Below are 27,951 nucleotides of genomic sequence, written 5' to 3'. Positions count from 1 at the left end.
CCGCTCCCTCTCCCATTTGTGCTCCCGTGCCACGGCCTTGGGCCTGAGCTGGTGTGCGTGCGAATCGCGTGTGTGTGAGTGCGAGTGCGTGTGAGTGAGGGATACGTGTATATCAGGACTTCGTGATATCCGGACATCCTGAGCAAAATGCCGCCATCCCTGATTGCCGTGTCCGAGTTCGTGGAGGAGACGCGCTCCGACTACAGCTCGCCCACCACCTCCACCTTCGCCTCCCGGATGCCCGACTGCCGCCACACGATTGGCGTTCTCGAAGAGGTGAGTGTCGCCCAAGCGGTCCCCAGGTCTACATATCACTCAGGTAGTTAGGATCTATATCGATTCATGCGCCCATCGCCCTAAGCACAATCAAAACAACAGTTCAAGGTGGCCGGTGAGCATTTCGCAGGTGTGTTCCGGGAACCCCAAACATAGATGTACCCATCTAGTATTCCATGGCTGTGCAATTCACATTTTGGCCTGAAGTACATACTATATATGCAATTAAACTTACCGCTCAGCAATTAAAGTATCAATTCAAGTCACTCACATAGACACCCCTATTCCGGGGTTTTCTATTAATTTACGTGTACTTTCCTGAAGTAAATAAGTTCAGGAACTAAGAGAAAAAACTAAGGGATATTTAGATAATATAAATATAAATACTGGTTATTTATATAGGGATGAATAATTTATTTGTAAGGCAAATGACGTTGTTCAGATAACTCCCAAGAGTTCAAAGAAACATTCATTTTGTGGTTTTCAAACGCTTTATGTACTTAAGAGGTTTACTTTACTTTAAATATATGTACTTATAATGTCTTCCTTGTTGAGGGGTAATCTAATTTTTGCATATACAAAAACACTTTTGATACTTTCCTTTTGTATTTTTAGCAAAGAATTTTACAGAAACACAGCCTTTTCCTGTTATTTTATTATCTTTGAGGATTGGGTGAAGTATGACTAAATTAAGTATCATAATATAATTCCTATGGATCTTAGTTGCCACATGATGTTACAATACATTCTTGGTAAGGGCATGCAAATTTTTCGATTTTTGAGTCAAAAATTGTGACTAACTGACTGGATTTATTATAACAAGTAATGGCAACCTTGAGGAAAAAGACTACATATTATAAATTTATATATTTGAATAATGTTTTGGATGCCATGAAGCAAGGGTCAAGAATTTTAACTTCAATTTTAGCTCGTATTTTCTGGGTATTTCCTAACTTAGAGCAATTTGATCGAAATCCGTGAAAGTGAAAACCGGAGCATGACTAGGTATAGAGCCGAGCCGTACTGCAGCAAACGTGGTAGACGACGCCCCCTGCAAAACGATGATGATTATTATTTGCACAGGGGGAAGTAGCAGAAAGATTTGTAAATTGGCGCGGCGCCAAAATGAGCCACCGCCTGTTATTTTAATGCGGTCTCTCTCACCAGCCTTCGCTCTCTTTCTCTTTCTACCCGCAAGGTGGTTTTCTCGATTCCATAAAAATAGTGTTATGAAAATACTAAGTGCATTCCGGGCTATAGTATCAATGCAGATGAAGCTAGGGGAGCGGGGAAGTGGGAGTGGTTGCCACATGAGCATGCTGCAATTTCTATATTTACTCAAGGCAGCTGTTGTGATGTCGCTTTTCAGATATATATACATACATATATATATAGTACGCACACCCCGTCCGCCCTCTGATAAAGCTAAGCACACAAAGAACACTGTACGGCCGGAAAGAGGGGTCTGATAAGAAAAGCTAAACTATTCCCGTGCGGACACTAAGTAAGTCTGGGATAGCGCCCACAGAAAAAACTGACTGCCTAAGTGGAAAATTCATTCATTTTGTCACTAGAGGAGATTCTAGAGTGTCCCGATTGTGCAATATACATCTATATCTGTATAATGCTCTAATTCCCCGGCGAATGCAGCGCCCAGCTGAACAAAATTAGACGATTTATTGGTCACGTCACTCCCACTTTTCCCGGAACTCTGGGCCGCCTTCTTGGACACCACATCAAACATTTAATATTTAATTTCGCTGATGGATTTTTGGTGTAGCCCAAGCAGCCCAATGACCTCCATTCCGCCAGTTAAATGAATTTTATTTCATTTTTTCAGCCAGTCTCTCCCATTGCGTGTTTATTATATTTGGAGCAGCTGTAAAACTGTCTAAAACGAAATTTAATTTCGTTCAGCCAAGAGTTTCTCTGTGTGCCATTCATTTGGCCGCTTCTATAACAAAGTGTTGCGGTTTTAGCCTTCTTCTGGGGCTTTGACTTATTATAAATTAGCATCTTTTGTTATCAAAACAGCCAACTGGCCGGGCAACTCGTGAAGAAAGAGCAAAACAAGTTGACGAATATTGTTAGCTGGTTTTTGTTTTCGTTCTAGGCGTGTTGTTTGCATTCCCAGTAATTTGCTCAACCTCTGCTCATGACTAATCCTCTCCAGCCGTTTGCTAGGGGTTCGTCTGTCCCCAGATGTTTCACACTATCGCGTAGTATCGAATTGCAATCGCAAATAGCCAGGTTTCCCCGGAGCTGGCTCTGCCGAATCGCTTGTAAATTGTTTTCAGCACATAATATTTAATCTAATCTCCAGTATTTATGGGCAGTTGCTTGCCCCGAGCTCGTATTTCAATTTCAGCGGGAATGTAAGCGATCTCTGCCGATTTCTATGTGATTCCCAGGCGAATTCGGGATCCCTTTGCCCCTTTCTTCTTGGGGGCTAATTCAATTTTCTATACAACATTTTGAATTGAAACCAATTGGGGGGAGTCAATGGGTCAATGGGGGAAACGAACTCTTTTATTTTTGACTTCAGAAATGGATTGAAATACTGATTATGTGGTTCCGGTGTTCGTTTACCAAGAACTTCAGCCACATGAAACACTCATGCTGGAAAAGGGGGCGTGCATCGGTGGGGTGAAGTGCTTCAAATCTTTTTCACTTGCCTTCTTAATTGGTGCATGCGACTGCATTTGAAATCCGGCTGGTTCGGTTATTAAGTTTAATAATAGAAGTGACCTTGTCGTACATTTTCAATTAGCTAGTGCCATAAAATGTGGGGGAACATCGAAGGGGTTGGTCAACCAACTGGCGAACTGAATACCTAATGGCGATATTGACGCGGTTTCAATCTGGGAATATATTGTTCATTCGGCGTCCATCCAAGGCGTTTCCTCTATTTTGTCTTCCCATTTTCGGCTCAGCTTGGGAGAATGCATTGTGGCTGCTCCTTTACAACACAAAAGGTGCCGCCTATTGATTAAAAATTAAATAAAAATTTGCAACTGAAAAGTTATTAAAATTCTGCAGCCGTCCCTTTACATCTTTAGAATTTAGCTAAAAAGACAAAAAGATTCAATCTTTTTAAACACCCTATTTTTGTGATCATATCTAACTACTCAGTGTTCTTTCCTCTTACAGCGATTGGAGTTTGATCGGGAGGGTCTAACGAAGCTTAAAAAGGCGGTCAAGGCCATCCACAACTCGGGAAACAGTGAGTCTGATAAAATATATATTATTTTCCAGCGAATAATCTTTGGGATGCGTTTATCTTACAGCCCATGTGGACAATGAGATGTTTATGGTGCGGGCTTTGGAGCGCCTGGGCGGCAAGGTCATCGAACAGGATGAACCGGACATTGGGGCAGCCTTCCTTAAGTTCAGCGTTGTCACCAAGGAGCTCAGTGCGCTGATGAAGACCCTGGTAGTTATCCCCGGCTTGTGCCCAGTCCGTTATCTATTTGCTAAATTGTTTACCCTCCAAAACAGATGCAAAACATCAACAACATTGTGATGTTTCCGGTGGACTCAATGCTGAAAAGCGAACTGCGGGGCGTCAAGGGCGACATGAAGCGGCCCTTCGACAAGGCGGCCAAGGACTACGAGGCAAAGTTCATCAAGATCGAGAAGGAGAAGAAAGCGCAGGCCAAGGAGGCGGGCATGGTGCGCACGGAGATTGACGCAGCCGTGGTGGCCGAGGAAATGGAGAAGGAGCGTCGTCTCTACCAGCTGCAGACCTGCGAGTATCTGCTGAAGTATAAGGACATCAAGACCAAGACGGGAATCGAGCTGCTGCAGCACCTCATTGAGTATTATCACGCGCTGAGCAAGTGAGTTCCCAAATCCAGGGACCCCGGCCTATCCTTTTACTAATATGCTGAGCATCATCCCATACAGCTACTTCAAGGACGGACTGCAGACGATCGAGCACTTCGGAACTTACATCGGCGATCTCAGCGAAAAACTACACGAGATTAAGCAGAAGCAGGACGAGGATCGTCGCAGCTTGCTGGACCTGCGAACAGTTCTACGCAGCACCCCAGATTTCGAGCGGGTGGACAATGTGCCGTCGTCGGAGAGCCGGAGTGGGGGAGCTGGTTACTCTCTCCACCAGTTGCAGGGCGACAAGCATCACGGCGTCACCCGGCAGGGCCATCTCCTCAAGAAAAGCGAGGGCAAGGTGCGACGCGTGTGGCAGAAGCGACGTTGTCGGGTTACCAGCGATGGCTTCCTCGACATATTCCACGCGGACGAGTCCAAGCCGCCAACGCGCGTCAATCTGCTCACCTGCCAGATCAAGCCGGTGCCAGATGACAAGCGAGGATTTGATCTGATTAGCTGTGAGTGAAATTTTGAATGAGTTGAATATCACTTATTTTCATAAGCTAATTATGCATCCACCTTCCCCTTTCGCAGATAATCGTCCATATCACTTTCAGGCGGAGGATGAGGGCGACCAGAAGGCCTGGATGGCCGTGCTGGTGAACTGCAAAGAGAAGGCGCTGACCAAGGCCTTCCAGCACGCCAATCCTCAGATGAGTCCCAGTCTGGTGGAGCTGCAGAAGACTGTGATCCGCTACGTGCAGCTACTGCCAGGAAACGATCGATGCTGCGACTGCGGATCGCGGAACGATGTGACATGGATAAGCCTGAACTTTGGAATCCTGGTGTGCATCCAGTGCTCTGGTGTGCATCGCGACCTGGGCGTGCACCACTCGCGCATTCAGAGCCTTACGCTGGACAACCTGACCACGGCCAACCTGCTAATTGCTCGTGCCATGGGCAACAGCACTCTGAACGACATTATGGAGGCGAAACTGGGAAGGGGCAAGCTGCAGCACGAAAGCAGCATGTAAGTTTTGTTAGACTGTGTGTGCTTGTTTCCAAATGCTGAGCTCCACTCTATGATTGCAGGGAGGAGCGCTACGACTTCATCCGCGCCAAATATGTGGCCAAGCGCTATGTGATGCGCACTTGCTCGGATGACAACGACTTGCGGTGCGACCTAGAGCAGGCAGTGGTCAATGCGGACATGAGTCAGCTGCTCCAGGTGTGGGCGGAAGGAGCGGATCTCACTTGCTGTCTGCCTAGCTCGGATGCTGGCGAAACGGCCCTCCATCTGGCCGTGCTCCGCGAGATGGGATCCACGCTGCACATAGTCGACTTTCTCATCCAAAATATGCCGCCCAAGGGTCTCAACAAGGCCACCAATCCAGCCGGCATCCTGGACGTGACGGGAAAGAATACGGCGTTGCATCTGTGTGCTCTTCATGATCGCAGGGAATGTATGAAGCTACTGCTCCGTTCCGGAGCGGACTACGAGCTCAAAAACTCTCATAACAAGACAGCGCTGGAAATTGCCAAAGAGATGGGACACAATAGCTGCAGGGAGCTTGTAAGATTTTTGCACGAATACACTCGAAGAAACAACAATCCATATCCGATATCTTGCAGATTGAATGTGCCATTAAGCGGGAGAAGAGCGCCTTCGACCACATCAACACTGACTGGAACCTGCCCAACGAGGATGGATCCACGGATTTCAGTGACGATGAGACGGTCATCGATGAGCGCGTAAGTTACGCCTTTGGTCTAATTAAAATCTATGCTGATCCCTGTTCGGTTTGCTTGCAGAAATCCCGTTCGCGTCCCCCCAGTTTTGCTGGTGGGGACTCGCCCATTCTGCGCTCACGTTCCTCAACTTGCGACTCCATACAGTCCAGTTCTAGTCCAATCGCCAACTGTCCGAGCCGCCAGTTCACTCTGCCCTCCGGTCTGCCCAGCTATACACATTCTGCGGGCACGTCGCCCAAGCAGCACATCAGCGTCGGGCAGTATCTGGGCAGTGCCACTAATGTGGGAGGCGGTGGAGCGGGTAACGGCGGCTCCAGCCCCAGTTCCGCCTCCAGCCAGAGCGTCCGCGCGGCGAGAAACAGCCTGAACATGCAAAGCGATCTGGGTGGCCATGTGGCGGGAGCAAGGAAGTCCACGTCCACGGCCAACATGAACTCGCTGAAGAAGCGTACGGCCCCGGCACCGCCGCCCGGTACACTGGGCAGCGCATCGTCCAGCTCCTTCTATGGCACACTGCCTCATCCGCCGCGGCACTCGCAAAACTTCGATGCCAACGATATTCGGGCCATTAATCACAAGAACCAGTCGCTGGATGTGGCGTACGGCACGTTGCCACACCTCCGAAGCGTGGAGAGCAGCCCTCGGGGCGGAGGAGGGTACGGGTATGGAGTATCCCAGGATCCGGGAGGATCGGGCAACGGAAGCAACAACACTCTCATGCCCGCCATGACTACCTTTGGCCATAAGCGTTCGCCCAGCGGTGAGTCGCTAAACAGAAATATCCATTTAGCAGGCGCCAAGCTGGTCCTTCCGCCCACCGGGGAGTTGCCCACGCTGAAGCATGTAGACAAATCGGCGCTGATACGGCCAAAGATTCCTCCACCAGGGCCTCCACCAGGTGAGCATCAACACAGCTGCTGTATATCGCAGAGCCTTAATCTTTTCCTTCCAGAGCGTGAAATTTCAAACGGCCAGTCGAACGAGAGCATCAGTTCAATGGACGAGGGTCCAGTGGCGCCTCCTCGCAAGGTAAGTCCTCCAAATACCGCGTAGTGGGCGATTGAAAGGACCTGTAGCTCAAAAACCCATACCTTTCTCTGTATTTGATCTGATCCGCACTCGGCAAACAATTTGCAGCGCAAGCAACACATCATCGCACTGAGATGCCAGTCCAGCGAGGAGACGGTAAATGGCAAGCACCTCCGCTCATTTGCACTTTCATTATTTGACAAGCAATCTTATTGTTGTCGTTGCTGTTGCAGTTGTCGTTCCTCTACTAAGTGTCTCGTTTTGTGCATCTCTCTAAAGCTCTAACCCATGCGCCCATACTCACAAACTATATCGAATAGATCTTTCTCTGTGTTCAATTTTGTTTTATCTCTATTTGGCCGTTGTTCTGTTCAGATTGGATAATAACTATCTTTTGAAACATTGCAGTTGATTAATCAGTCGGCCAATTTCACCGACTACGAGTCCTGGCACACTGACATGGACAGCTCTGGCGGCGGCTTGGACCATTCCGCCGAGTCGAATGTGTCCTCGAGCGACAACGATCGACTTAACTCATCGCCAGACAATCCATCGAAAACCGGCGGACCAGGACCAGGCGGGAAGTTCCACTATGTAGGTTATTTACCATCCTCCTTCTATTCGAAGTCTAATGCATATTACTTTCTTTAACAGAATGGTCAGAGGCGGTGCCGGGCTCTCTATGACTGCGTTGCGGATAACGATGATGAGCTGGAGTTCAAGGAGGGCGAGATCCTGATCGTGCTAAATGAGCGCACCGACGACGAGAACTGGATGGAGGGCATCATCGAGGGACAGCCGGCCAGGAAGGGCATGTTCCCCGTCAGCTTTGTTCATATGCTGCCTGATTAAGCAATCCATTGTTTGTGCTGACTGTGTGGCTGCGCGTGATTGTATATAGATATATATATTGATGTGTGTGTATGCGTCTTTTAAATTCTAATGATACATAAGACAAGTTTTTATTTATTACAAGCATTTTATCACAAAGCGTGCGCCTATTTATTTGCCTAAGACTAAACATGTAAACGTCTCAAGTGAGCGACCCTTAGCTTAGAAGCCAACTACTCATTTACACCTATATTTCAATCAGAGCCTTTAAGTAGAGATCTTGCTGTGCATTTCCGAAGGCTTCCACCCCAAAGTTTGCGCTTTGATAACTGATAACTGTCCTGCAAATGCTGTAATTCGTAGCGTATCCAAATCTAACTTTATCTTAGCCTCAAAAGCTGTGCGCAAAAGTTACTCAATGTCAGAAGAATTGTCAGGAGATGAAAACATGTATTGTATGCTTATACTTTATGCTGCCATAAACAGATACTAACTATACCCACCCGACCTGGTCGGGACCTTGGCTTACACTCGTACTCAAGTATTCTAAATCTGTTGTTGATGGTTTGACGAAGAGTTTATAAAACAACGTTGAAAAAAAATATAAATTTACCTAAACCAATGCCCAAGCTAACCCAATTGCGAACGTAATTCGAAATCCACCATTGCTATATTAAAGAAAATCGAACATAATTCTGCAAAAAGGAAAACAAAGCCCTTTGTACCTAGAAGTTGTTACCAATTAAGTACCCAATATATATAAACGTATTTAAATATTATTGCAACTTACAAGTAGTCTTCTTTCGAGACTTGTTTGACACATGATCATTTCGGAAATCTAAACTGTATATACATATTTTTTTAAAACACCACACACCCTTTTTCTTTTTACACATTTTGTACACACGTTTCAGTATTTATTTAGCAAAACCTTAAACATATTGATATTATGTATAAGTCAAATAAAAGGAAGAACATAACGCTTATTAAATATATACACATATATAAGGTTGTGTTTTTACCAAAAATAATGGAGTCGTTTTAAATTGTTGGTTGGACTGTGAGTGTAAGTAAAGTTAGGTTCAAACTAAAATTCAAGGGCTTCCATGGTTTCCTCCTCCTCATCAGAGGGACTTTTGGGAGGAGTCGGTTTTTCTTGGGATTTGGCAACCTTTGTGTTGAGTTTTGGGTGTTTTTGGAGAATGTTTGCTATATCCATGAATAATTCGAAACTGATTCTTTCGAACGAAGAGTCACCGGTATGATTGGAGGCCAATATTTTAGCCAGGTTCTTGTAGTCACGCTGCATAAGGCAGTTTCGAGCCAATCGTAGTTTTTCAAAGGTAGTAGATCGTCTTGCATTGCTGTATAATTCATAGCTGATTGGAGGAGCGCACGATGTGCTTTTATTAAGCCAAAAACCGTCCTCGGGATTGGATGTTATTTCGAGGGTGCGTTTCAGAACGTTTTGAGGTATTCTTCTAGCTGGAAAGTTTGCCCCATTTATTTTTCGCACCTTTTTAAATGGTGGTTTGTTGTCAGGTTTTGTGTTCATTTTACACGCGGTTACTTAGCAGGGATTTTCTGGAAAACGTAGACAAAAATGAAGTAAACACTTTTAGTTGTTGGGTGTGTTGTGTTTGCTTACAAAAATAAATTATATTAGTGTTAGATTTTCAATATTTACCTTCAACTTGGTTTTCAGATAAAACAAATGCGTATTGCTAACAGCGATAAACAATGTTAGCCCAGATAACAGCCATGACGTTTAACAGTCGTCCCCGCTAAGCTATCGATTTCGCGCAGCCAATCGATGGTTCGATTCGTCCGATATCCACATCCCTACTACAATAAAGCAATATTTTCCGCATGCAACCAAAAAGCAACTAATATAATGGTAGCCGTGGAATTATAATTGCGAAGTTGATTCGATTTGGATAGCCAACCAGTCGCTGAAGGACCCCCATTTGGTCACCAGGACGCCGACTGTCGGAAAAGACCAATCCACAGCCGGAAATTGCACGAGAAGTCTCTTTGCCTTGAGGTCGCGAGTTGCCAATTTGTTGTCGGCCCCAGTGCAAAAGTCGCACAAAACGCAAGGAATACTTGCTGGTAGTTCTCTGAGCGGTAAGAAGCTAGCCAACTGAAAAACTGCATGTGTGAATAGATCCAGCAAACTGAGAAGAATCTCCACGACAGGACCAGGCCATACCGGTGCGACGGGAGCAGGGCAGGATCAGGCGAACAGGAGCGGAGTGGAGAGCCTGCGGGCAGCCGGGTCCGAAAGCTATGAGTGCTGCCAAGAAGTACAAGCCCATGGACACAACTGAGCTGCACGAGAATACCGAGAACATAGCCGCCTGCCTGAAGAAGGCCGAGAACGCCGCCCCCACCGCAGCCGCCGCCTCGAGCCTGGGCCGCAGTGCCTTCGCTGCCCAAAACATGAACTCCGCGTCTACCAACGGCGAGCGCCTGCCAAACTTCTCCAAGCTGGGCGGCAGCCATGCCGAGATTCGCACGGCTTCAACTACCTCAAACCTTCTCAATCGCATGGGGGCCATACACAACAGCAAGCCCGGCGACGTCAAGAAGATAGTGATTAAGAACTTCAAGGGTATGTTCCATCTAGATCTAAATACTTTTCTCCTGCGTGATGTTAACCTTTGCCCTTAGCTAAGCCCACACTGCCCGATAACTACTCCGAGGACACGTACGTGAAGCTCGAGGAGGCCGTTATCGCCATCCAACTCTCGAAGCCCATAAAATATTCGCTGGAAGAGCTCTACCAGGCGGTGGTGAACATGTGCAGCCACAAGATGGATGCGCAGTTGTACGCAAAACTGAAGGAGCTGACTGAGCAGCACGTAAAGCGCAATATTAAGCTCAAGGAGCTCACTGGCGGGAGCATGGACAAACTGGTAAGTTGCTGCCAAGAAAGCTGAGACAAAAGCTCAATTATCACTCTCAATCGCATTGCAGATTTTGCTGGAAAAGATCAACCACTGGTGGCTTTCGTTCTGCCAGCAGATGATCATGATTCGCAGCATATTCTTGTACATGGACCGGACCTATGTGCTGCAGAACTCGTCCATTCACTCGATTTGGGACATGGGGCTGGACCTTTTTCGCATCCATTTTGCTCAGAACAGCGTCGTCCAAAAGCGGACCGTCGACGGTTTACTAACGCTGATCGAAAAGGAACGCCAGGGTTCCACCGTGGACCGAGGTCTGTTAAAGAGTTTGGTGCGCATGCTGTGCGACCTGCAGATCTACACCAGCTCCTTTGAGGAGAAGTTCCTGGACGCAACCAACCAACTGTACAAGGCTGAGAGTCAACGCAAGATGCAGGAACTGGAGGTGCCCGAGTACTTACAGCACGTCAACAAGCGTTTGGCGGAGGAGAACGAGCGCTTGCGGCACTATCTGGACTCCAGCACAAAGTATGCTAGATCGGTCAAAAATAAAACCATTTTACTAATGCACTTTTCTTAGGCATCCGCTGATATACAATGTGGAAAAGGAGCTTCTCGCGGAACACCTAACGTCAATATTGCAAAAGGGCTTGGATTCGTTGTTGGAAGACAACAGACTGAACGACCTCACACTTTTGTACGGCCTGCTTAGTCGAGTCAAAAATGGAACCTCTGAGCTGTGTGGCAACTTCAACGGTTTCATCAAGGTATGTGTTCCTCTTAAAATTCTTTAATTACAATCAGAAATCATTTTTTTGCCTTTCAGAAAAAGGGGCGCACCATTGTTATCGATCCTGAGAAAGATAAGAGCATGGTACAAGACTTGCTAGATTTCAAGGATAAAATGGATGTGATCGTTCGCACTTGCTTCGAGCACAATGAGAAATTCACAAACTCGTTGCGCGAGGCCTTTGAGTTCTTTATCAACCAGCGTGCCAACAAGCCGGCCGAACTCATTGGTAAGCCTCCATGGCTACTACTACCTTTTACACAGTTTGATGTAACTTTACTCTTCCATTAGCTAAATACGTAGACATGAAACTGCGATCAGGTAACAAGGGAACCACCGATGAGGAGTTGGAGAAGACTCTGGATAAAATCATGGTTCTGTTCCGCTTTATACACGGCAAGGACGTATTTGAAGCGTTTTACAAAAAGGTATGTGTGTCTCTTTTGTATTTCGGGTTTGACTAATGCCCAAAACTTTTCCAGGACTTGGCCAAACGACTACTTGTGGGCAAATCGGCCTCAGTGGATTCCGAAAAGAGTATGCTGTCCAAGCTAAAACAGGAGTGCGGCGGAGGATTCACTTCCAAGCTGGAGGGAATGTTTAAGGACATGGAGTTGAGCCGGGATATCAACACAGCGTTCCGCGGACACGCGTTAAGCAACAATCGCGATGTCCACAACTTGGACTTGTGCGTCAGCATTCTAACTATGGGGTACTGGCCAACATATGCGCCCACGGAAGTCACAATGCCGCCACAGTTTATTAATCCGCAGCAGATTTTCAACAAGTTTTATCTGGAAAAGCACAGCGGGCGGAAGTTGCAGTGGCAGCCAACTTTGGGAAATTGTATGCTGCGTGCGCAGTTTGATGCGGTAATCACAAATAGCCTTTTTAATTTTACAAAAGATTTTGTTTAACGGTAAACTATTATTTATAGGGTCCAAAGGAATTGTTGGTCTCGCTGTTTCAAGCGCTTGTGCTGTTATTGTTCAACGATAAGCCAATTCTAAGCTACGAGGAGATATTGGCCGCGACCCTCATTGAGGACGGAGAGTTGCGTAGGACACTTCAATCTCTGGCTTGTGGTCGCGCCCGCGTTATAACGAAAACACCGAAAGGTCGCGAAATTTTAGATGGCGATCAGTTCGACTTCAACAATGAGTTCACAAACAAATTGTTCAGAATCAAGATCAACCAAATACAGATGAAGGAGACGGTGAGTACCAAAGACTATGGTTGATATTTCAAAAGGCTTATTTATCCTATATTCCCCAGAACGAGGAGCAAAAGGCGACGGAAGAGCGAGTTTTCCAGGATCGTCAGTATCAAATAGATGCGGCTATTGTGCGAATTATGAAAATGCGGAAAACGCTAAGCCACAATCTACTCATCACCGAGCTGTTCAACCAGCTGACCTTCCCCGTCAAGGTAGATATTAGACATTCCTATTTTTAGCAGCCTAGGCCTAACAAGCTTGTTTATATTGCAGCCCGCTGACTTAAAAAAGCGTATCGAGTCGCTCATCGATCGCGACTATATGGAGCGGGACAAGGATAATCAAAATCAATACAACTATGTGGCATAAATGGCCGCAGCTTCTGTGAACTCCGAACACCGATTCGATTGTAACTCGTTCTATACCATACGCATACATACTAACAGTCTAATGAAGTTTTTGGAGTGTCCCTGGTCCGTTCAGCGATGTTCAGAAGATTTTTCAGCTGTAATTTTGTTTCTTCTATAACTAGATCGTTGAACAATCCCCCAGCTAATGGTAGTATAGTTGCTACAGTTCTTTTTGTAAGTTACCTTATCAATTAAGCAGATAATTTACGAGCCGTGCCCCTTGGAAGAGGTCATCGCCATCGGAAAGTAGAAAGGTCCAGCAATATAAAATTGTCGTCAACCCGAAAAAAGAACCAAGTGTTCAATAAACTCATTTATTGGACTAATTGTATTTCGTTTACTTTTAATTGATAGTTCTCCTTCAATTAACAATAGAAGTGACACTTGCAGGCTAATTTTCTAAAGGAAATATTAAAATAATTATAACTCGTACTCGTAACTCTGTATGCAAAAGAGATACGCATAAACTTAATAGTTTTTTATTTATCATAAATAAAAAAATTACGTGAAATAATATAATGCACTGTGTGTTTCATTTGTAAAATATTAACAGCATTACTGTTTCGAAAATTAGCATGAAGCTCTTTGTTAAGCATTTAGCAAAGAAATATAGTATGTACAGTTGTTACAGATAAAATTGGAAAATTAGTTAGATTATATACACATCAGAAATAAATATTGCAATCGCGTTTGCGTGCAAGGGACATATCAAAATCGACATTGAGGCTGGTCTAGGTATCACAAATTATCTTGCTGTTTTCCTCCTGTCATTCATTCGTATGCAAATTAAAGCCGTCAACTTGCAAAGTTCTCAGTGGCTTCTATAGATATTTTACAAAAATAAATGTAGGGTCTCCCGACGCTAATACTATTTACGCCTCCACACTGTTGACGCTGTACTGCGAGCTATCGTACTCGGAAACGCTGTCGGAGCCGTAGCCCCCAAATCCTGCTACTGAGGGTCGAACACTGCTGGTCCTTACTCCATTGTCTTTAAGCACATCGGGAACGTAGATCGGTGCCGGACCGGCAATCTCCACAATGCTTGGCCGCCGCGTGGCAGCGCATCGTTTGATTGGTGACATAAAAGTGAACAGAGTGAGGGTAATGGCCAGACTGATGATGAGCAGCAGGAAGCGGGCCATGCCATCATCGCCGCGGATGTAACATATCATGGCCATGACCAGCACCAAGATCACTACCGAGAACTTGGTCATCGTTACTGCTGTCGAGTGGATCTTTCCGCCCTTGCGAGAGATCATGTTTGATGGTCCGTAGGCAAAATAGAGGTTGTGGCGATCCACGAAGTGCTTCAGGCAGATGTATATCATGGCGAAAGGCATGATCAGCGGGCAGGCCACGCTGTAGACAATGGCTATGGTAAAAACGAGCGTGGTCCAGGCGTAGTGCGTTCCGAAGGGAAACTCGATTAGGATTGCCTTGCGAATGTACGGCGTTTCGGCCTTGGATTTAGCCTTTAGCAATGACCAAATGTAGACAATCAGCTCCGGGAAGCGCAACAGCTCCAACGCAGTTCCAATAAAGGCCGCCGTAATGATGTAGTTTATATAGAAGGAGCCACGTTCAGGCAAGAAAATGCATTGCCAGCGCTCAGTCTGGTTAGTAAATCCCCATTCCAGTAGCGCCTGGGCGGAAGTCAGTCCAAGGGAAGGCAGAATCATAATCATCATAAGCAGATAGCCAAAGCACTTTGTCATGATCGAATAGTTCTGTTTGGAGCGTGTGTAGTGCCGCATCCACTTGTCCGAAATGGCCACAATCACGGGCATCAGCGCCGACAGGGTCCAGAGCATCAATGTGGGCAGGAAATCAGATACAAGCGGCGAGATCTTGCTTTCCGTTTCCTTTATCCATGGTCGGCTGTTGAGAAGGCTTACTATAATGGCCGGCGTGGAGAGAAAGAAGAGAACCAGAAAGAGCACTGCGTTCACGCAAAAGAACTTCAAATACCAGTGGCTTTTGTTCACATTCAAGTTCTCCCAGAAGAGATCATCCGGTGACGGAGCGAACACCAGGTGCCATTGGCGGTAGGTACCCGGTGTGAAGTGGGTAACAATATTCTGCGCCTCTTGCACTGTGGACACAGTAATAAACGCAATGTCCAGGGGCTCATTCATCGTGGAAGCGCGCAGACGGGCCACATCCCCAGATAACTTACGCTCCTCTCTTTGATAGTACTCATAAGCATTTTCCTTTTTGCAGGAACACATGTCGGGTTTGGCCTGCGTGAAGAACATTATAAGATACTGATGGCATTTAAAATTGGGGTAAATAAACTTACCATCAAAGTATCTCTATTCCTATGATGTTCGCAGTACAATCTCGCATCGTGAACTCGCTCGAACTCTGCGTTTCTTACATAAAGTCGTGAAATGTTGTACGCTATCGACACGTTCTCGATGGTGACGTCCGGGAAGAGCTCCTGCATGTAGTTCCGCACCACGGTCTTGTTACGATCGCTGGACGATATGTTGGATATCATAATGGTGCGGGTGGCGGCCTTCTTAAAGGCATTCCGTCCCGAGGCTCTCCGCATGATGAGTACCACGAGCGGAATATAAAGAATGGTGATGATCGTGTGCACCCAAAGCCACGCCGAATTTGGCGAGAGATTCGCCATTGTAGTGCGACCAAAGGCATTCACGTCGTAAGGGTTTTCCTTGGGACCGTTGAAGAAGTTGACCGGAAGAATAACGACCAGCGAAATGATGGTCACCAGAGCCATGACGGCCATCAGGTGCAGCTGAAAGGACAGGTAATGCACGGCATCCGGTCCAGTGTGCAGCAGGATGGTCTCCTTGCGCAGCTTCAGGGTGACTTTGATCCAACCGAAAAGACCCTCCTCGGGCTGAATGGGTGATAAAGGCGTGGAGTCGGCGATCGCCTGGGAGGTGGCGCTTGGCCTAGGCGACACCTGAGTTGAGGTGCTCGGCTGGGGATCGACCACACTGGCGGCCCGCGAATAGAAGATCTCTGTCCAGCGCTTTTTGCTCCCATTGCTGTTGACCAGCGCCAGGCGACCAAAGTCACCCGCCTGGTGTCGCAGAGTCGTAAACAGAAGGATCAGCAGAATCCAGAAGATGGTGTTCAGAATCAGGGTTTCCGGAATGCCATTGTAGGCGGTGGTGAAGAACGAGGTGCGATTACTTACTGCTTGGCAGTAGGAAGCATTGCCGTTGTCCGACATGGCCAGCGGGTGAATCACTGAAAACACAAAGAAATCAGAAGCCATTAGTTGATTGTTTTGGAAGCTACCAATAAGGCCCTGATATCAACACAGCTGATCTGCTGATAAGGCCGTGGGAAAACCCCGACCTCTGGTATCCAATCAGCACCCAGACCCAGCTGATAGGATTATTCCAGTGCCCTCAAGGCAGAGTGATCTTTTTGGGTCACTCGGTCAAACTAAACAAAGTCCACAGACCGCAGATGCAGATGCTGGCGGGCAGAGCCCTAAGGCCACAGATTAGCCTATTTAAAAGTAACCACTTCGTATATAACAGATACGGTATCTTTAGGAGCGAAAACAGAAGAAACAGCAACAAAGAAGTAAGTCAGTTTTAGGAATGAGATAATAGGCGAATAAAACATGTTTTTGTGGGCATGAGGCAACCTGAAAGGGGGTGGTTGTTTGTGGGGGGAAGAAGCACTACGTCATGTTGGTCCACCTCCCTTTTTGCGTTTTGTCTTCGAAATGAATCATCAAAGAGCCATTTTCGACATTGTCTGTCGCGTGGCAATTGTGCAAAATGCAACAAAAGAAAGCCACTGGTCCAATATACTTATTTAATTATTTTTCACAGATTAAATGCCAGTGTGTTTGTGTGTTTTAGACTGTTATTCACTTTCTTCACTTGGCGGTTACAAAACAATCCACAGCATACCTTCAATGAAATTCCTTATTTCCAGTGAATCTTTTTGTTTAACTTTGCATTAAACATCAGCTTTGAGTTTCCTCAGTTGCACATCAATAAATTCAGCTTTGTGTCGTAAAAAACGGAATAACTGCCTTTCGCTCCCCTCAATGCATTTTACTGACATTTATCGATAGGGCTCTGTTAACTATCGAAAGTTTTGAGCATTAGGGGTAGTCGTGTGCAAGCTAATTTATTGTAAGTTATTAAATATTTTTGAATTTAGGTAAGCCTTTTTTAAATATATTTTGTTTAAGTATATTAAAATTACATTAAATGCATTACATTTTGAAAGCAACATATCGTATTCAAAACTCACCACCACCAACTCTATCCGTAAGGATCCAATGCAACCCTGTGTTTTTTTAGCCCTGGCGTTGTGGAGGATCTCAGTTGTTTTTATTCGTAACTCAATCGAAATATGCTTATTACCATTTGTTTTTGGCGCAGTTGACAGCGAGTTTTACTTTTCATCGTGTGGTACGTCAAAATGACATTAAGGAACAGTTTTTAGTTCTTAATCTCTTTGCCTTTCACAGACAAACACACATTTTCAAGACTTTTACTGCGTTTTTATCACCCAACCAAATCTTCATCATGCAACCTGCACCATCGAAGGAGTTGAAGATCCAGTTCAAGATCCAGCTGCTTTCCGGCAAGAATGTTGTCCTGGTAGAGTGTCCGGGCTTCGATAGTGAGCTGTTCATGCCGCAGATTGTCGGGGGTCGGATAACCTTTCAGAACATCATCCCGAATCGAAGATGCTGCCAAGAGAGCAGGATGTTAACTGATTCCTTGAAGGGCGACATGGGCACAAGGCCTTGTAGTTCGAAGAGCCCTTTGCGGCGCTCCCTTTTCGATGTTAACCTTTCAACCCCACTTGCCAAAAGCACCCCGTCGAGTTCGTCCTTTTCGCGAGCTTGGGCTGACAAGGAGAACGTCGTCCCGCAGCTGACTCCCGAGATACCGCGCTGCCGACCATTTCAGCTGACTTCACTGGGTGAAGTGGACATGGGCGAGATGCTCTGCCAGGAGCCGGCATCCAAGAGCCCTCGCCTGCATTCGCCTGATCCTCAACTGCCAGTTTACCAAAGCGAAAGACTCTCTGGGACAAAGGTCTCCCCACCAGTCCTCTCCCGTATGAGCCTGGCTAATGTTCAATCAAAGGAAACTGGACTGAACAAGTCTACACCCAAGATTCCACCCGTACGGACCTATGCCCGAAAAAAGGGGGGCATCGCCGGCAAAGCAAAGCCGACACCCACCTGGTCACCCCTCCTAAAGAAAAAAAAGAATGCGACGGCATCCTCCACCAAGGTGCCCAGTCCCACCATGAGGCTGGAGGTGCGCCATCGCAAACTGATAGTAGACACCAAAAAGACCCTGGACGTACGCGATCCCAACAAATTGTGCAGTGCGCCCGTTTCAATGAACAAAATCATTCGAAAGCAGGTGACTGGGAAGACACGGAAGCAGTTTGAGGCCCTAAAAGTCACAGCCTTTGACTTGTTAACCAATCCGTGCATACGCAACATGTCTGAAGATCTCATCAAACAATTCCAGAAGTCCTGTGCGAACAAGGTATGCACCACGTTACCCAATTACGCAGAGATCGCGGTTGCCTCGCCGCTGAAAATGGATCGAGAGGTTAAGGCCATGGTGGCCAGGCAAAAGCGGATGGAGCGGAACCAGAAACCGAGATGCGCGTTGTCCCTGAAGAGCAAGCTAGTCTAAAGACCCGTTGCGTATTCTAGTCCCTAGAATCATCTCGACGTATTCGTCCAGACTTTTAGACAGTAATCAAAATGCATGTATATTCTTGCCATTCAGATTAAACAGAATACTACAAATAAACCTACTTAGATCTCCATTTATGTTTACAAGTATTATACATTTACCAAAAAAGGAACACATTCTGTCTAGATATATGTACAGTTATAAATTAAGCTATCCTAGGGGAGGAGCCTACATTAATGGTGAATAATAATATGATTTTGTACCACAAGACATCTTTGTAAGCGGGTAGCTATTTAGCCTCCTAAGAGCTGCGGCATCGAAAGCAGGCTTTGAATCCCCGCTTGATGGCCCTTATATTGTGGACGACCTGCTCCTGAAAAAAAGAACGTGCGTTAGAAATTGGAGAATGGTAACTGATTTCCCATTTACCTGCATCAGATTGAAGCACATGGCAATCACGGCCATGCCAAGAAGTAGATACATGGCACAGAGAATGAAGCTGACCTCCACCTTATCTTTATCGGCAGTTATCTGGAGGGTAAAATATGTTCAAGGAGCAATTATAATTATTTTGATTTATATATCTCTTGTAAATGAAATGTTATTCGATTTAAAAATCATTTACAATTTGTTTAGTATAGAATATCTTACCACCCGATCACCTGGCACCAGATCTCCAAATCCAATGCTGCTGAGCGATATAAGGCAGAAGTAGCTGCCATCTAGATAGTTCCAGTCTTCCCAACGTCCGAAGAGCAGGGCACCCCAAAGGATATATCTGAAGTGAGAAGGATTTGTAAGAATTCTCGGGTTCACTATAAGATGCAGTTTCTCCTACCCGACCATAACGAATATGCAGACAGTGACTGGAACCGTGATCTCATCCGTGCTACCTCGAATTTCCCGCTCGATATCCGAGTCAGACTCTGTGTACGGAATATCCACCAGACTGGAGCTCTGTCGGGAACTCTTTGTATAGTCACTACTACTGCTGTTGGAGGTGGTGGTGCTACTGGTGCTGGTGTAACTGCTGCTGCCCCGGGCGTTCTCCATGTCGTGCATTTGCAGCTGCAGGTAGTTAAAGGATTTTAAAGGATACGAAAAAATGAAAGTTGCTTTCAACCAACCGCTCTGGCCAACTGGCGCATTTTTCGTCTCTCGCGGATAATCCGACGCTTGGCCACGCCGGGACATATTCGACACAGGCACACCTTGGAGTATACCCACTTGAAGGACTTGGCCAGGACATCTCCAATGTTGGACAGGTAGAGCAGGAACAGGGGCATGCCAATGATTGCGTACAAAATGGTCACCAGCTTTCCCCACTCGGATTGGGGCGTAATATTCCCATACCCGATGGTCGTGATCACGGTCAGCGAAAAAAGGACGGCGCCTGAGAAACTCCACTGCTCCACGTCGGGTCCCTTCAGCTGCTTCTTCACTATGGCCCGCTGGTAGTCCAGCAGCGCATCGTTAACCCTGAGGAATTACATTTAATTAGAGACACTTCCTTATATACTGGAATCCTGGATGACTTACCGCCTCCTGTAGGCATGGTGGTCGAAGAAGCTTATGTTCTCCGCCGTAAGCTCCCAGATCCGCGTCAGGCACTCCCCGCTAAAGTTCCGTGCAATGAAGCGATGGGGCTTCTCGGACTTAAGACGCTCGTACTCGAATATCTCGATGCCCTGGAATATGAAGGCTCCTCCGATTATGTAGAATGTGACCAGTAGGATGATGCCCACGTTGCTGAACATGAAAGCCGTGAAGTGGCGGCAGTGGTCCTTGAAGCGCTCGAAGGCGGGCTTCTCCCTTCTTCGGAAGGAGCTCCGTCGCGAGGACATGTCTTGGCGGCTCGCTTCCGTTTCGGTTTTAGTTCCGGTTCCGGTTTCGATTGGCCTTCCACTGGCGTTCGCCTGGACATGCTCGGGTCTGGTCCGACACTCGCATCGATGACGACTTGAAGGATTTCCGGCTACCTATCGCTAAAAATATCCACAATTAGTTTACCTGGTTCTCAAACGCAGAGTGGTAAATAAACAAGGAACCCGCTACATTGCTATATTATCAAAGTGTTCGGCGGCATAAATCTTCTCAAAGAAGATTTGTTATGTGGGTGGTTTATTTTCATTATTCGGGATTATCGCGAAATATACGATCTTCACCCATGCTTGGATAAGACATTGTAATAAATTTGCTGTTAAAACAATATCGTTTCTATAAAACCAAATCCGAAAATTCATCGCTAAAACTTTTAGTTCCGCCATAAGGCTTGATATAACTTGTATATCTTTTAAATTCTATTTTCTTGATTTAAACAAAATGTTTTAAAAATGAATACATTTTAAAAAACTTTCCATCGACTTGTTACAATTCTTTTTTTCAAATTCCACTTTTCTTGATTAAAACGAAATGTCTTAAAAATTGGGATTTTAAAATGAAAGCACGCACATTAAAATGACATATTGACAAATTATTGTGTTACGGAATTTCAAATCAATAAATTTAAAAAAATTCCCACCGAAAATACATATTGTTGTACCTTTAACATAATTGATGGTATTTAACTTTAACTTGAGATGATTATCTCCACCCTGGGATGTCGAAAATTCTGAAATTGCATGTAACTCATTCGCCGTGACTGTTTGCGGACATTTTCGAGAGAAGTAAAATGCGAAATCGCTTAGCAGCATGAATGGATTTTTATTTTTAATACAGTGTGTTCTATGTTCTCTAATAAATGGCCAGCATGAACATGAGTTATTGGACTACAATCTTGGCAGCTGGTCTATGGAACAGTCACATCATCTCCTCTCATCGCGACTCATCCCATCCCCACGGATCGTTTGTGTGTGGCATTTCAAATTTCTCGCGTGGCCGGAGGATGACACTCGTCTATATTCGAGAATTGATGGCGTAGCCGTGGCGTCAAATTGGAAAGTTCCTAACGATCCTATCCGCCGTCTGCGGTTGCCAAACGCTGCTTGTTTTTGTTTGGTTTTCAATCTTTTTTTAGGGTTTTATTAAGTGGGTGTGAAATACGAGTTCATTGGGGCATTATTTTTATAAACTTCTGTTCTGGACGGGGACCGACAGTCATTTGCTTGATTTGTGGCCGCCGTATTTCCCCGATCCACGGTCTCATTAGCCTTGGAATCAGAATCTGCCCACCTCGATCTCACGCATTCGCACAGCATATCTATCGGTGGAAATCGGGCAGGTAGGCAAATGTATATTTTTATTGATTTGCTCAATCTGGCAGGCACTCTGCCAGCGGGCATAAATTAATATCGATTTGCAATTGATGTCTGCCATATTTACAGGCGAAAACATATACATAATTTAAAAATCCAAACACAAAACAAACACAAACTAAAAACCCGCCAGCGTGGTTCAATGCGTGTGTTCCAATGAAAATACACAAAACCTCGGAAGGAAAACACATTATGGATGGATGCTTTTCGCAGGGCGAACCGAAGGGGCTGGACTGACATAAAAAACATGCCCACTGTTTATGTTTTTGATGCAATTAAGCAATGAGGGTGACGAACAGGGAGATTCTGGCCAAGACCGAGCGCATTTTGTGGCCGGCAATTAAAATGCACTTCGGGCGAGTTTGGCGCGATATTTTTGGCCAGCGGCAATAAAGTCATTTTCCGTTTAGACGTACACTCATTAGCTCGAAATGTCTGTTTCCCATAGCATCAAAAGTTTTAATTATAATTGCTCTGAAAATTTTTAAGACATTCTAACCCGAATCCGAAGATTAACGAAAAGATCAAAGCGAAAAGCCCAGGAAACGGCCGGCTAATGTATTGTGTGCAGATCAGATCTGCCTTGAAAAAAGGGGGTCTGTAGGCAAAAAAAATTAGTATCGAATAATTTAATTTAGATGCTGTTAAGTTAAGCATTCTGTCTGCTTCTTGGAAGTGGCCTTTTTCCAATTTTCCATTTGGCCAAACGAGTTGCCTTTTAGCTAGCAACTAAATTGCGTCATGTCTCTGTAATTTTGTTTATGCGAGAGATGACGACATTGATTGCAAACACTTTCCTGACTTATGTTTACATAGCTATTACCTCATGCAGGTGCCCTGAATTGTTTTTTGTAAATATTGCCGAGTGTTCTGCCAATCTTTGGTGCCATACCATGCAGGTCCTTCAGCCAGCACACTTGCACAATTAATTCTCAACATTTAATTTGCCACGCAAGAGGAAAATTGAAAGCAAGAATTGCTTAAATATGACAGACAGCCCCAGAATGTTAAGTGTCAGCGGCTACACGAGAGCAGATTTTAAAATTTAATTATGGTGAAAATTCGGTGAAAAGCTGGCTGGCATGGAAAATAAGAAATTACGGCGACGACATCATCACCGCACATTGATGGCCAGCATCCTAATTGACATGACAGATCGGCACAGAACCGAACCAAGAACGTGTGCGAGTCAAAAACTAATTTTCGAGCATTGACCGCAGAATGGGAGAATTGGTTGCGTATCGAGTTTCTGTTTCTGCATGCCGGGTGAATTGTGAGGTTTATTCCTATCGGAAAGAAACCACATAAAAATATTGCCGACCACTCGAAATTGAATTTCCATGGCCCAAAAGTAGGGCATCATTTAAATTAACAATACCTTTTGATCACATCCGTGATCTTACTTAAACATATGAATACGAGTTCAATGTACCAATGGATATATGTCTTAAAACACTTCGAGATGATTCGAACCATTGCGAAGATACAATTATAATGACAAATAAAATAAAAAAAATTTTGGAATCTGAAAAGAGACCACATTTCACCGCAGGAATTTTTGGCCACCTAAGAATTTTTATGTTTATTCTTGTTTTGTGGTTCCCAACGCAAGAATTGAAAAGCCAAGTATTTTTTTAAAGAGGTACATTAATGTAATTGATTCATTTTCTGTAGAAGAGAGTTTGTTTTTTTGTATCAAGAGATTCATTTTAAATTATAAAATGAAACTGTCAGTCATTTAGAATCTTTTATATGAAAAGAAAATATTTGATGAATGAATTAATTAGCTTACAGCCAAAATAGTCCAAGAAGGGTGATGGATTGCAAAAAATAAGTCTATACTGTTTTTTAAGACAATTTTTAAAAAAAACATGTTTTTGTGATCTATATATATATATATATATATATTTTAATCTAAATAAATTTAAAATAAATTTGATTGTTTTTTTTAAATTTGCAATATTACGCCGGTAAAGGCTTCGCGCCTGAAATTTGAGTTTCAGTATTGATTAACGTAAGGGGGTTTAATTTAGTCCCCTTAGACAGTGATGTAAAACTATTGTTTTTAACGTTGTAAGAATAATCGGTAACAACTATTTATAATCGTATAAGAATTACAAATACTCACTTTTTACACTATTTTCAGTATATGTATTCGAAATTATTGTTATTAATGAAAGTATTGTTTATTTATTTGCTTAGTCTTTAAAAAAAACTTCCATAAAAACATTCTTGACTTCTTTTTTGTGATTTAGGGTTCCAACTCTACCAGGAACTACCTTCTTTAAAAATTTTAAAAATAATATTTTGGAAACTAGTGTAATCTGAGGCTGTAAAAATGTTTTAAAACAAAAAACGTATGGAACACGGTTGATTCAGACAGGTCTCTATTTTCTGATTACATAATTAATTTATTGCAATTTATAAACGTCTGTACTTAGAGTAGATAAACTTATTTTACCTTCTTACTTCTCCATGTGCTTAAATTGGATCATACAAAATTTGTTTTATTTGAATAAAACAAATGTACATTAGAAGCAGTATGGGATGTTTAAATAAATTAAGTTGTTTATTCAGAAAAGCCCATTCATCAGATCAATGGAAAACACTTGAATACATTCTTGTCTGAATTTATTTTATTTATTGAAACACTTCAAAATATTTTAAATTTTTTGTTTAAAAGTTTTGTAAATAAACCAAGCACAAAAAACGATTTTCATTCGAGGTTTTGCTATTGATTTTTAACCGGTACTTTTCAATTTCTTAGCGGCCAAGTGGCTGTAGTAAAATCCATTTGGTGGTCATTTTTAAGGATCACGAACCTGTTTATTATTTCAGTTCGTTATGATGCTGTTGGTGATGCTATTGGTGCTCCTTGCCAGATGCTCATCCGTGACGTCATGGGCGGCGAATCGGTTGGCTGTTGTTGTTGGTGCTTCGGTTCGGTTGCTCCGTTTATTTTAGCAGCTGATGTATTTCCGAACTATGCATGTGGAATATTATTTATGTTTGCGCGCTCTGTATATTGTTTTATCAGTGTTATTCAACGCACGCCACGAAATTCCTTCTTCAAGCTATTTTACAGATTTTCCCGAGTTTTCCGATGCGATTCCGGCTGATCTGCACAGAATAACTTCTTGGCTTGTTTCGCGTGTCTTGTTTATTTTTAACCCCACCGCACTTGACTTCATCTAGCCATCTCCGCCCGTTTCCCGATGCCGAATGCGATTCCGGAGCAAGTGCCTCATTCGCCGGCCGTGCGCGCTGCTCGACGTTCCGCTGCCCACTAAAACCCATACTCGCACTCGTATTTATAGACGGATTTCTTGACGCGCTACCTGTGACGTCGCTGCGCTCCATTGTTGGATTCGGAATGAGGATCGGATCAGCGATCATTCGCTGCGGAAAGAGAGAGGAATCCTCTCTCACAGGGAGTCGATCTATGCTGATATATGCATGCCCTACACAGATATTAGGAATCAAGTAAGATCTTTCCAAATTTAGTAGTACAAATAATTTTCTGTATACTTAAAATTATTATTTATAAGTAAATAAAAAAAACTTACAAATTAAAAAATGTAAAAACCATGTCCCAAATGGAATTTTTATTTTCCTTCCCTAAAAACTTGAGAATTTGATTATTAAGATATAAAAATACTGTTATTTAATTAAAGTCTGATACGAAGAATTTGTTTAAGGCAAAGAACACACTGCTAATTAATTTCCATTTTGAAATTGACAATTCAGCATGAACCTTCCTGAACTATTTGGGCACTAAGATCTAGGATATGTCAAACGTCAAGATTATAATAATGTCATCAAGAGCGTACAGAAAGATCTCGAACCTGGTCGTGCACTTCCAGTTAGCTCCTACTTTATCTTGGACCTGAAGCCGTTTTCCATCAGCGGCGCCACATCCTTGGGTTCGCGGTTTCTTGTCTCCGGCAGATAGCGACAGGTCAGCAGGAATCCGTAAACACAGAACGCGGCGCAAATTAGGAAAGCATACGGTCCAATCACCGAATTCAGGATGGGGAACATCATGCCAAGCACGAAGTTAGCGAACCAGTTAAAAAAACTTCCAAAAGCCATCGCCAAAGGGCGCGGCGCTGGCTCGAAGATCTCTGTGGAGCCGGAAAAAATAAGCAACAGGTTGGACATCGGGGTGGATTACAACCTGATCCAATGAAGTAAGGAATGGGCCCCAGACCCACGTTAAAAGCGAGGATATACAGCGACAGGAAGGCAATGCAGACGAATGAGAACTCTTTTATGGATAACTGTGGGTGGAAATAAACGATGTATATCTAAGCCCCACACAAAAAAAACCTATTGGTAATATTGACCAATATAATATTAAACGGTCCTCAACCATAGAATTCTCAATTTTACTAATTACATAATTACCCTTATGTAACAGGTACACGTAATAATTACTATAAAAAAAATGTAAAACTTACCAAACTATTAAATAGTAAACAAAGCAAAAAACAAATACATCTACAAACATTTTATATAGTTAAGTATAGTTTTTTTTAGTTACTATACTATGTGCTTTGGTCAATTTTACCAACGAAATTTGTTTGCGTGCATGACAGATATACAAGCTTACCATTAGTTTAAGGCCAACGACAAGCAGGATCAAGAAGATGGCACTGAAGAGACACGACAGCATCATCATGAGGCGTCTGTTTACCCTCCTCATTATCAAGGGACCCAAGAGGGCGACTACAAAGTTCTGGAATCCCAAGGCGAAGTTAAGCCATAAAGACACCGCTAAAGTGAATCCGGATTGGGTGAAAATGTCCACGGAGTAAAACCAAATCTGGCAAAGGAGAAGAGGTGAGCGAACAACTCTAGTTACTGGTCAGTTATCCATGGTTAAACATTTGTTATGTTTAGGACTACCCACCGCGTTTATGCCACTCATCTGCTGGACGAAGTGAAAGGAGCTCACGATAATTAGAGGCATCTTGAGCTTGCTGTTGCACAGCACCTCCTTCATGGTGATCTTTTGACCAGCTGTCTCTGAGGTGACCTCGAACTCGGCCATCTCCGCGTTTACGCGTGCCTCATCCCCCCGCAGACGCATCAACGCTACCTTGGCCTTCTCCCTCTTGCCCTGGGACATCAGGAAGCGGGGACTCTCAGGGAACCAAAAGATGGGCGCTAGTCCGATCATCACGAATATTCCCGAAGCAGCGAGGGCGTAGGGCCATAATTTTTCTGTGCCCAGAACAAAATTAAAGCTTATGACTTGACCCAAAACGATGCCTCCGGTGATCCCGATGCAGGTGAAGACACCCACGCTGCCACTTAGCTCCGCCGGAGCCAGCTCAACAAGATACATAGGCTGCGTCGCATAGATTAGAGCGGCAGCCAGTCCTCCGATCAGTCGACCCAGCAAAAGCATCTCAATTGAGTTTGCCATCCGGCAGAACAGCTGACAGATGCAGGATACCAGAATCAGCATCCCACTGAGGACCAGTATGCCTCGACGGCCCAGTCGGGCACTGAAGATGGGGGCGAATGGAGCGCCGAGCATGCCGCCGATCAGGAATATGGAGACCACGGCCGACATCATTATCGTCACCTGGGATTCGCCCAGTCGCGATGAATACCGGGTTAGAGCCGATTCCATTATCCACGACCTAATGAACTGGAGGTGCTCTTCAGATGGGGTTATAGCTAAAATTCCGTGTGACCCACCGTAGATGGAGCATTAACCACGGCAAACGCATAGCCGACGGGGATGACGGTGCCCACGGTGATGCACACACAGATGAACATCAGCAAGGTTGTCCAGCCCTGCTTCCCCTCGGCCATACCAAAATTGAAGGTATTGTTCTTCGATCTCAAGCTATGTATTCATATTACTTCCTAATGATTTAATCGAAATACTGACAGTTGGGGACAGTCATCTCTATAATTTTTATAGCACTCTTTAGGGCTGTTAAATTTAGTGGATGGATTTCCCA

The 27,951-nt window shown here is 44.6% G+C and overlaps 7 protein-coding genes across 13 annotated transcripts; 3 read left to right on the top strand and 4 right to left on the bottom strand.

Moving 5' to 3' along the window:
- The first annotated feature begins 117 nt into the window (after positions 1–117).
- On the top strand, positions 118–7,836 carry LOC119549236 (arfGAP with SH3 domain, ANK repeat and PH domain-containing protein). 4 transcript variants are annotated; one of them, XM_037857134.1, is made up of 13 exons: positions 118–276; positions 3,427–3,499; positions 3,564–3,709; positions 3,775–4,115; positions 4,183–4,625; positions 4,702–5,137; positions 5,200–5,680; positions 5,740–5,859; positions 6,004–6,757; positions 6,812–6,888; positions 6,997–7,044; positions 7,297–7,482; positions 7,543–7,836. In XM_037857134.1, exons 1-13 carry the CDS (start codon positions 148–150, stop codon positions 7,738–7,740), a joined length of 3,432 nt encoding a protein of 1,143 aa, XP_037713062.1. In that variant the 5' UTR covers positions 118–147; the 3' UTR covers positions 7,741–7,836. The 4 variants fall into 4 exon arrangements, with proteins under 4 accessions (XP_037713062.1, XP_037713060.1, XP_037713063.1 ...); XM_037857132.1 differs by having other exon boundaries at positions 5,920–6,757; XM_037857135.1 differs by lacking the exon at positions 6,997–7,044.
- Positions 7,837–8,623: 787 nt separating this feature from the next.
- On the bottom strand, positions 8,624–9,521 carry LOC119549244. The gene is made up of 2 exons (XM_037857143.1): positions 9,407–9,521; positions 8,624–9,303 (listed from the first exon to the last, which is right to left on the bottom strand). Exon 2 carries the CDS (start codon positions 9,272–9,274, stop codon positions 8,807–8,809), a length of 468 nt encoding a protein of 155 aa, XP_037713071.1. The 5' UTR covers positions 9,275–9,303; positions 9,407–9,521; the 3' UTR covers positions 8,624–8,806.
- An 18-nt stretch (positions 9,522–9,539) lies between these two features.
- LOC119549237 (cullin-4A) lies at positions 9,540–13,561 on the top strand. Its single transcript, XM_037857136.1, has 11 exons — positions 9,540–9,846; positions 9,919–10,333; positions 10,393–10,637; positions 10,699–11,159; positions 11,212–11,398; positions 11,458–11,650; positions 11,713–11,849; positions 11,904–12,293; positions 12,359–12,637; positions 12,697–12,849; positions 12,911–13,561. The coding sequence occupies exons 2-11, from the start codon at positions 10,009–10,011 to the stop codon at positions 13,004–13,006; spliced, it is 2,466 nt and encodes an 821-aa protein (XP_037713064.1). The 5' UTR covers positions 9,540–9,846; positions 9,919–10,008; the 3' UTR covers positions 13,007–13,561.
- LOC119549238 (calcium permeable stress-gated cation channel 1) lies at positions 13,348–17,097 on the bottom strand. Its single transcript, XM_037857137.1, has 3 exons — positions 16,953–17,097; positions 15,350–16,272; positions 13,348–15,290 (listed from the first exon to the last, which is right to left on the bottom strand). The coding sequence occupies exons 2-3, from the start codon at positions 16,253–16,255 to the stop codon at positions 13,920–13,922; spliced, it is 2,277 nt and encodes a 758-aa protein (XP_037713065.1). The 5' UTR covers positions 16,256–16,272; positions 16,953–17,097; the 3' UTR covers positions 13,348–13,919.
- Positions 17,098–17,332: 235 nt separating this feature from the next.
- Positions 17,333–18,852, top strand: LOC119551326. The gene is made up of 2 exons (XM_037860620.1): positions 17,333–17,462; positions 17,522–18,852. Exon 2 carries the CDS (start codon positions 17,580–17,582, stop codon positions 18,714–18,716), a length of 1,137 nt encoding a protein of 378 aa, XP_037716548.1. The 5' UTR covers positions 17,333–17,462; positions 17,522–17,579; the 3' UTR covers positions 18,717–18,852.
- Positions 18,770–25,247, bottom strand: LOC119551324 (potassium channel subfamily K member 15). Its single transcript, XM_037860619.1, has 7 exons — positions 24,796–25,247; positions 20,259–20,704; positions 19,847–20,198; positions 19,558–19,787; positions 19,371–19,497; positions 19,149–19,250; positions 18,770–19,092 (listed from the first exon to the last, which is right to left on the bottom strand). The coding sequence occupies exons 2-7, from the start codon at positions 20,561–20,563 to the stop codon at positions 19,021–19,023; spliced, it is 1,188 nt and encodes a 395-aa protein (XP_037716547.1). The 5' UTR covers positions 20,564–20,704; positions 24,796–25,247; the 3' UTR covers positions 18,770–19,020.
- A 367-nt stretch (positions 25,248–25,614) lies between these two features.
- Positions 25,615–27,895, bottom strand: LOC119550598 (solute carrier family 2, facilitated glucose transporter member 3). Of its 4 annotated transcripts, none has more exons than XM_037859409.1 (6): positions 27,683–27,885; positions 26,886–27,632; positions 26,586–26,798; positions 26,151–26,253; positions 25,819–26,097; positions 25,615–25,754 (listed from the first exon to the last, which is right to left on the bottom strand). In XM_037859409.1, the coding sequence occupies exons 1-5, from the start codon at positions 27,797–27,799 to the stop codon at positions 25,844–25,846; spliced, it is 1,434 nt and encodes a 477-aa protein (XP_037715337.1). In that variant the 5' UTR covers positions 27,800–27,885; the 3' UTR covers positions 25,615–25,754; positions 25,819–25,843. The 4 variants fall into 4 exon arrangements, with proteins under 4 accessions (XP_037715337.1, XP_037715338.1, XP_037715339.1 ...); XM_037859410.1 differs by having other exon boundaries at positions 26,886–27,624; positions 27,683–27,806; XM_037859411.1 differs by lacking the exon at positions 25,615–25,754 and having other exon boundaries at positions 26,026–26,097; positions 26,148–26,253; positions 27,683–27,888.
- Positions 27,896–27,951: the final 56 nt, after the last annotated feature.

This window comes from Drosophila subpulchrella, chromosome 2R (genome assembly GCF_014743375.2).
Source record: "Drosophila subpulchrella strain 33 F10 #4 breed RU33 chromosome 2R, RU_Dsub_v1.1 Primary Assembly, whole genome shotgun sequence".
In the NCBI taxonomy this organism is placed as follows: domain Eukaryota; kingdom Metazoa; phylum Arthropoda; class Insecta; order Diptera; family Drosophilidae; genus Drosophila; species Drosophila subpulchrella.
Note: the sequence above shows the minus strand (reverse complement) of the source record. Positions and strands in the feature narration are given on the sequence as shown.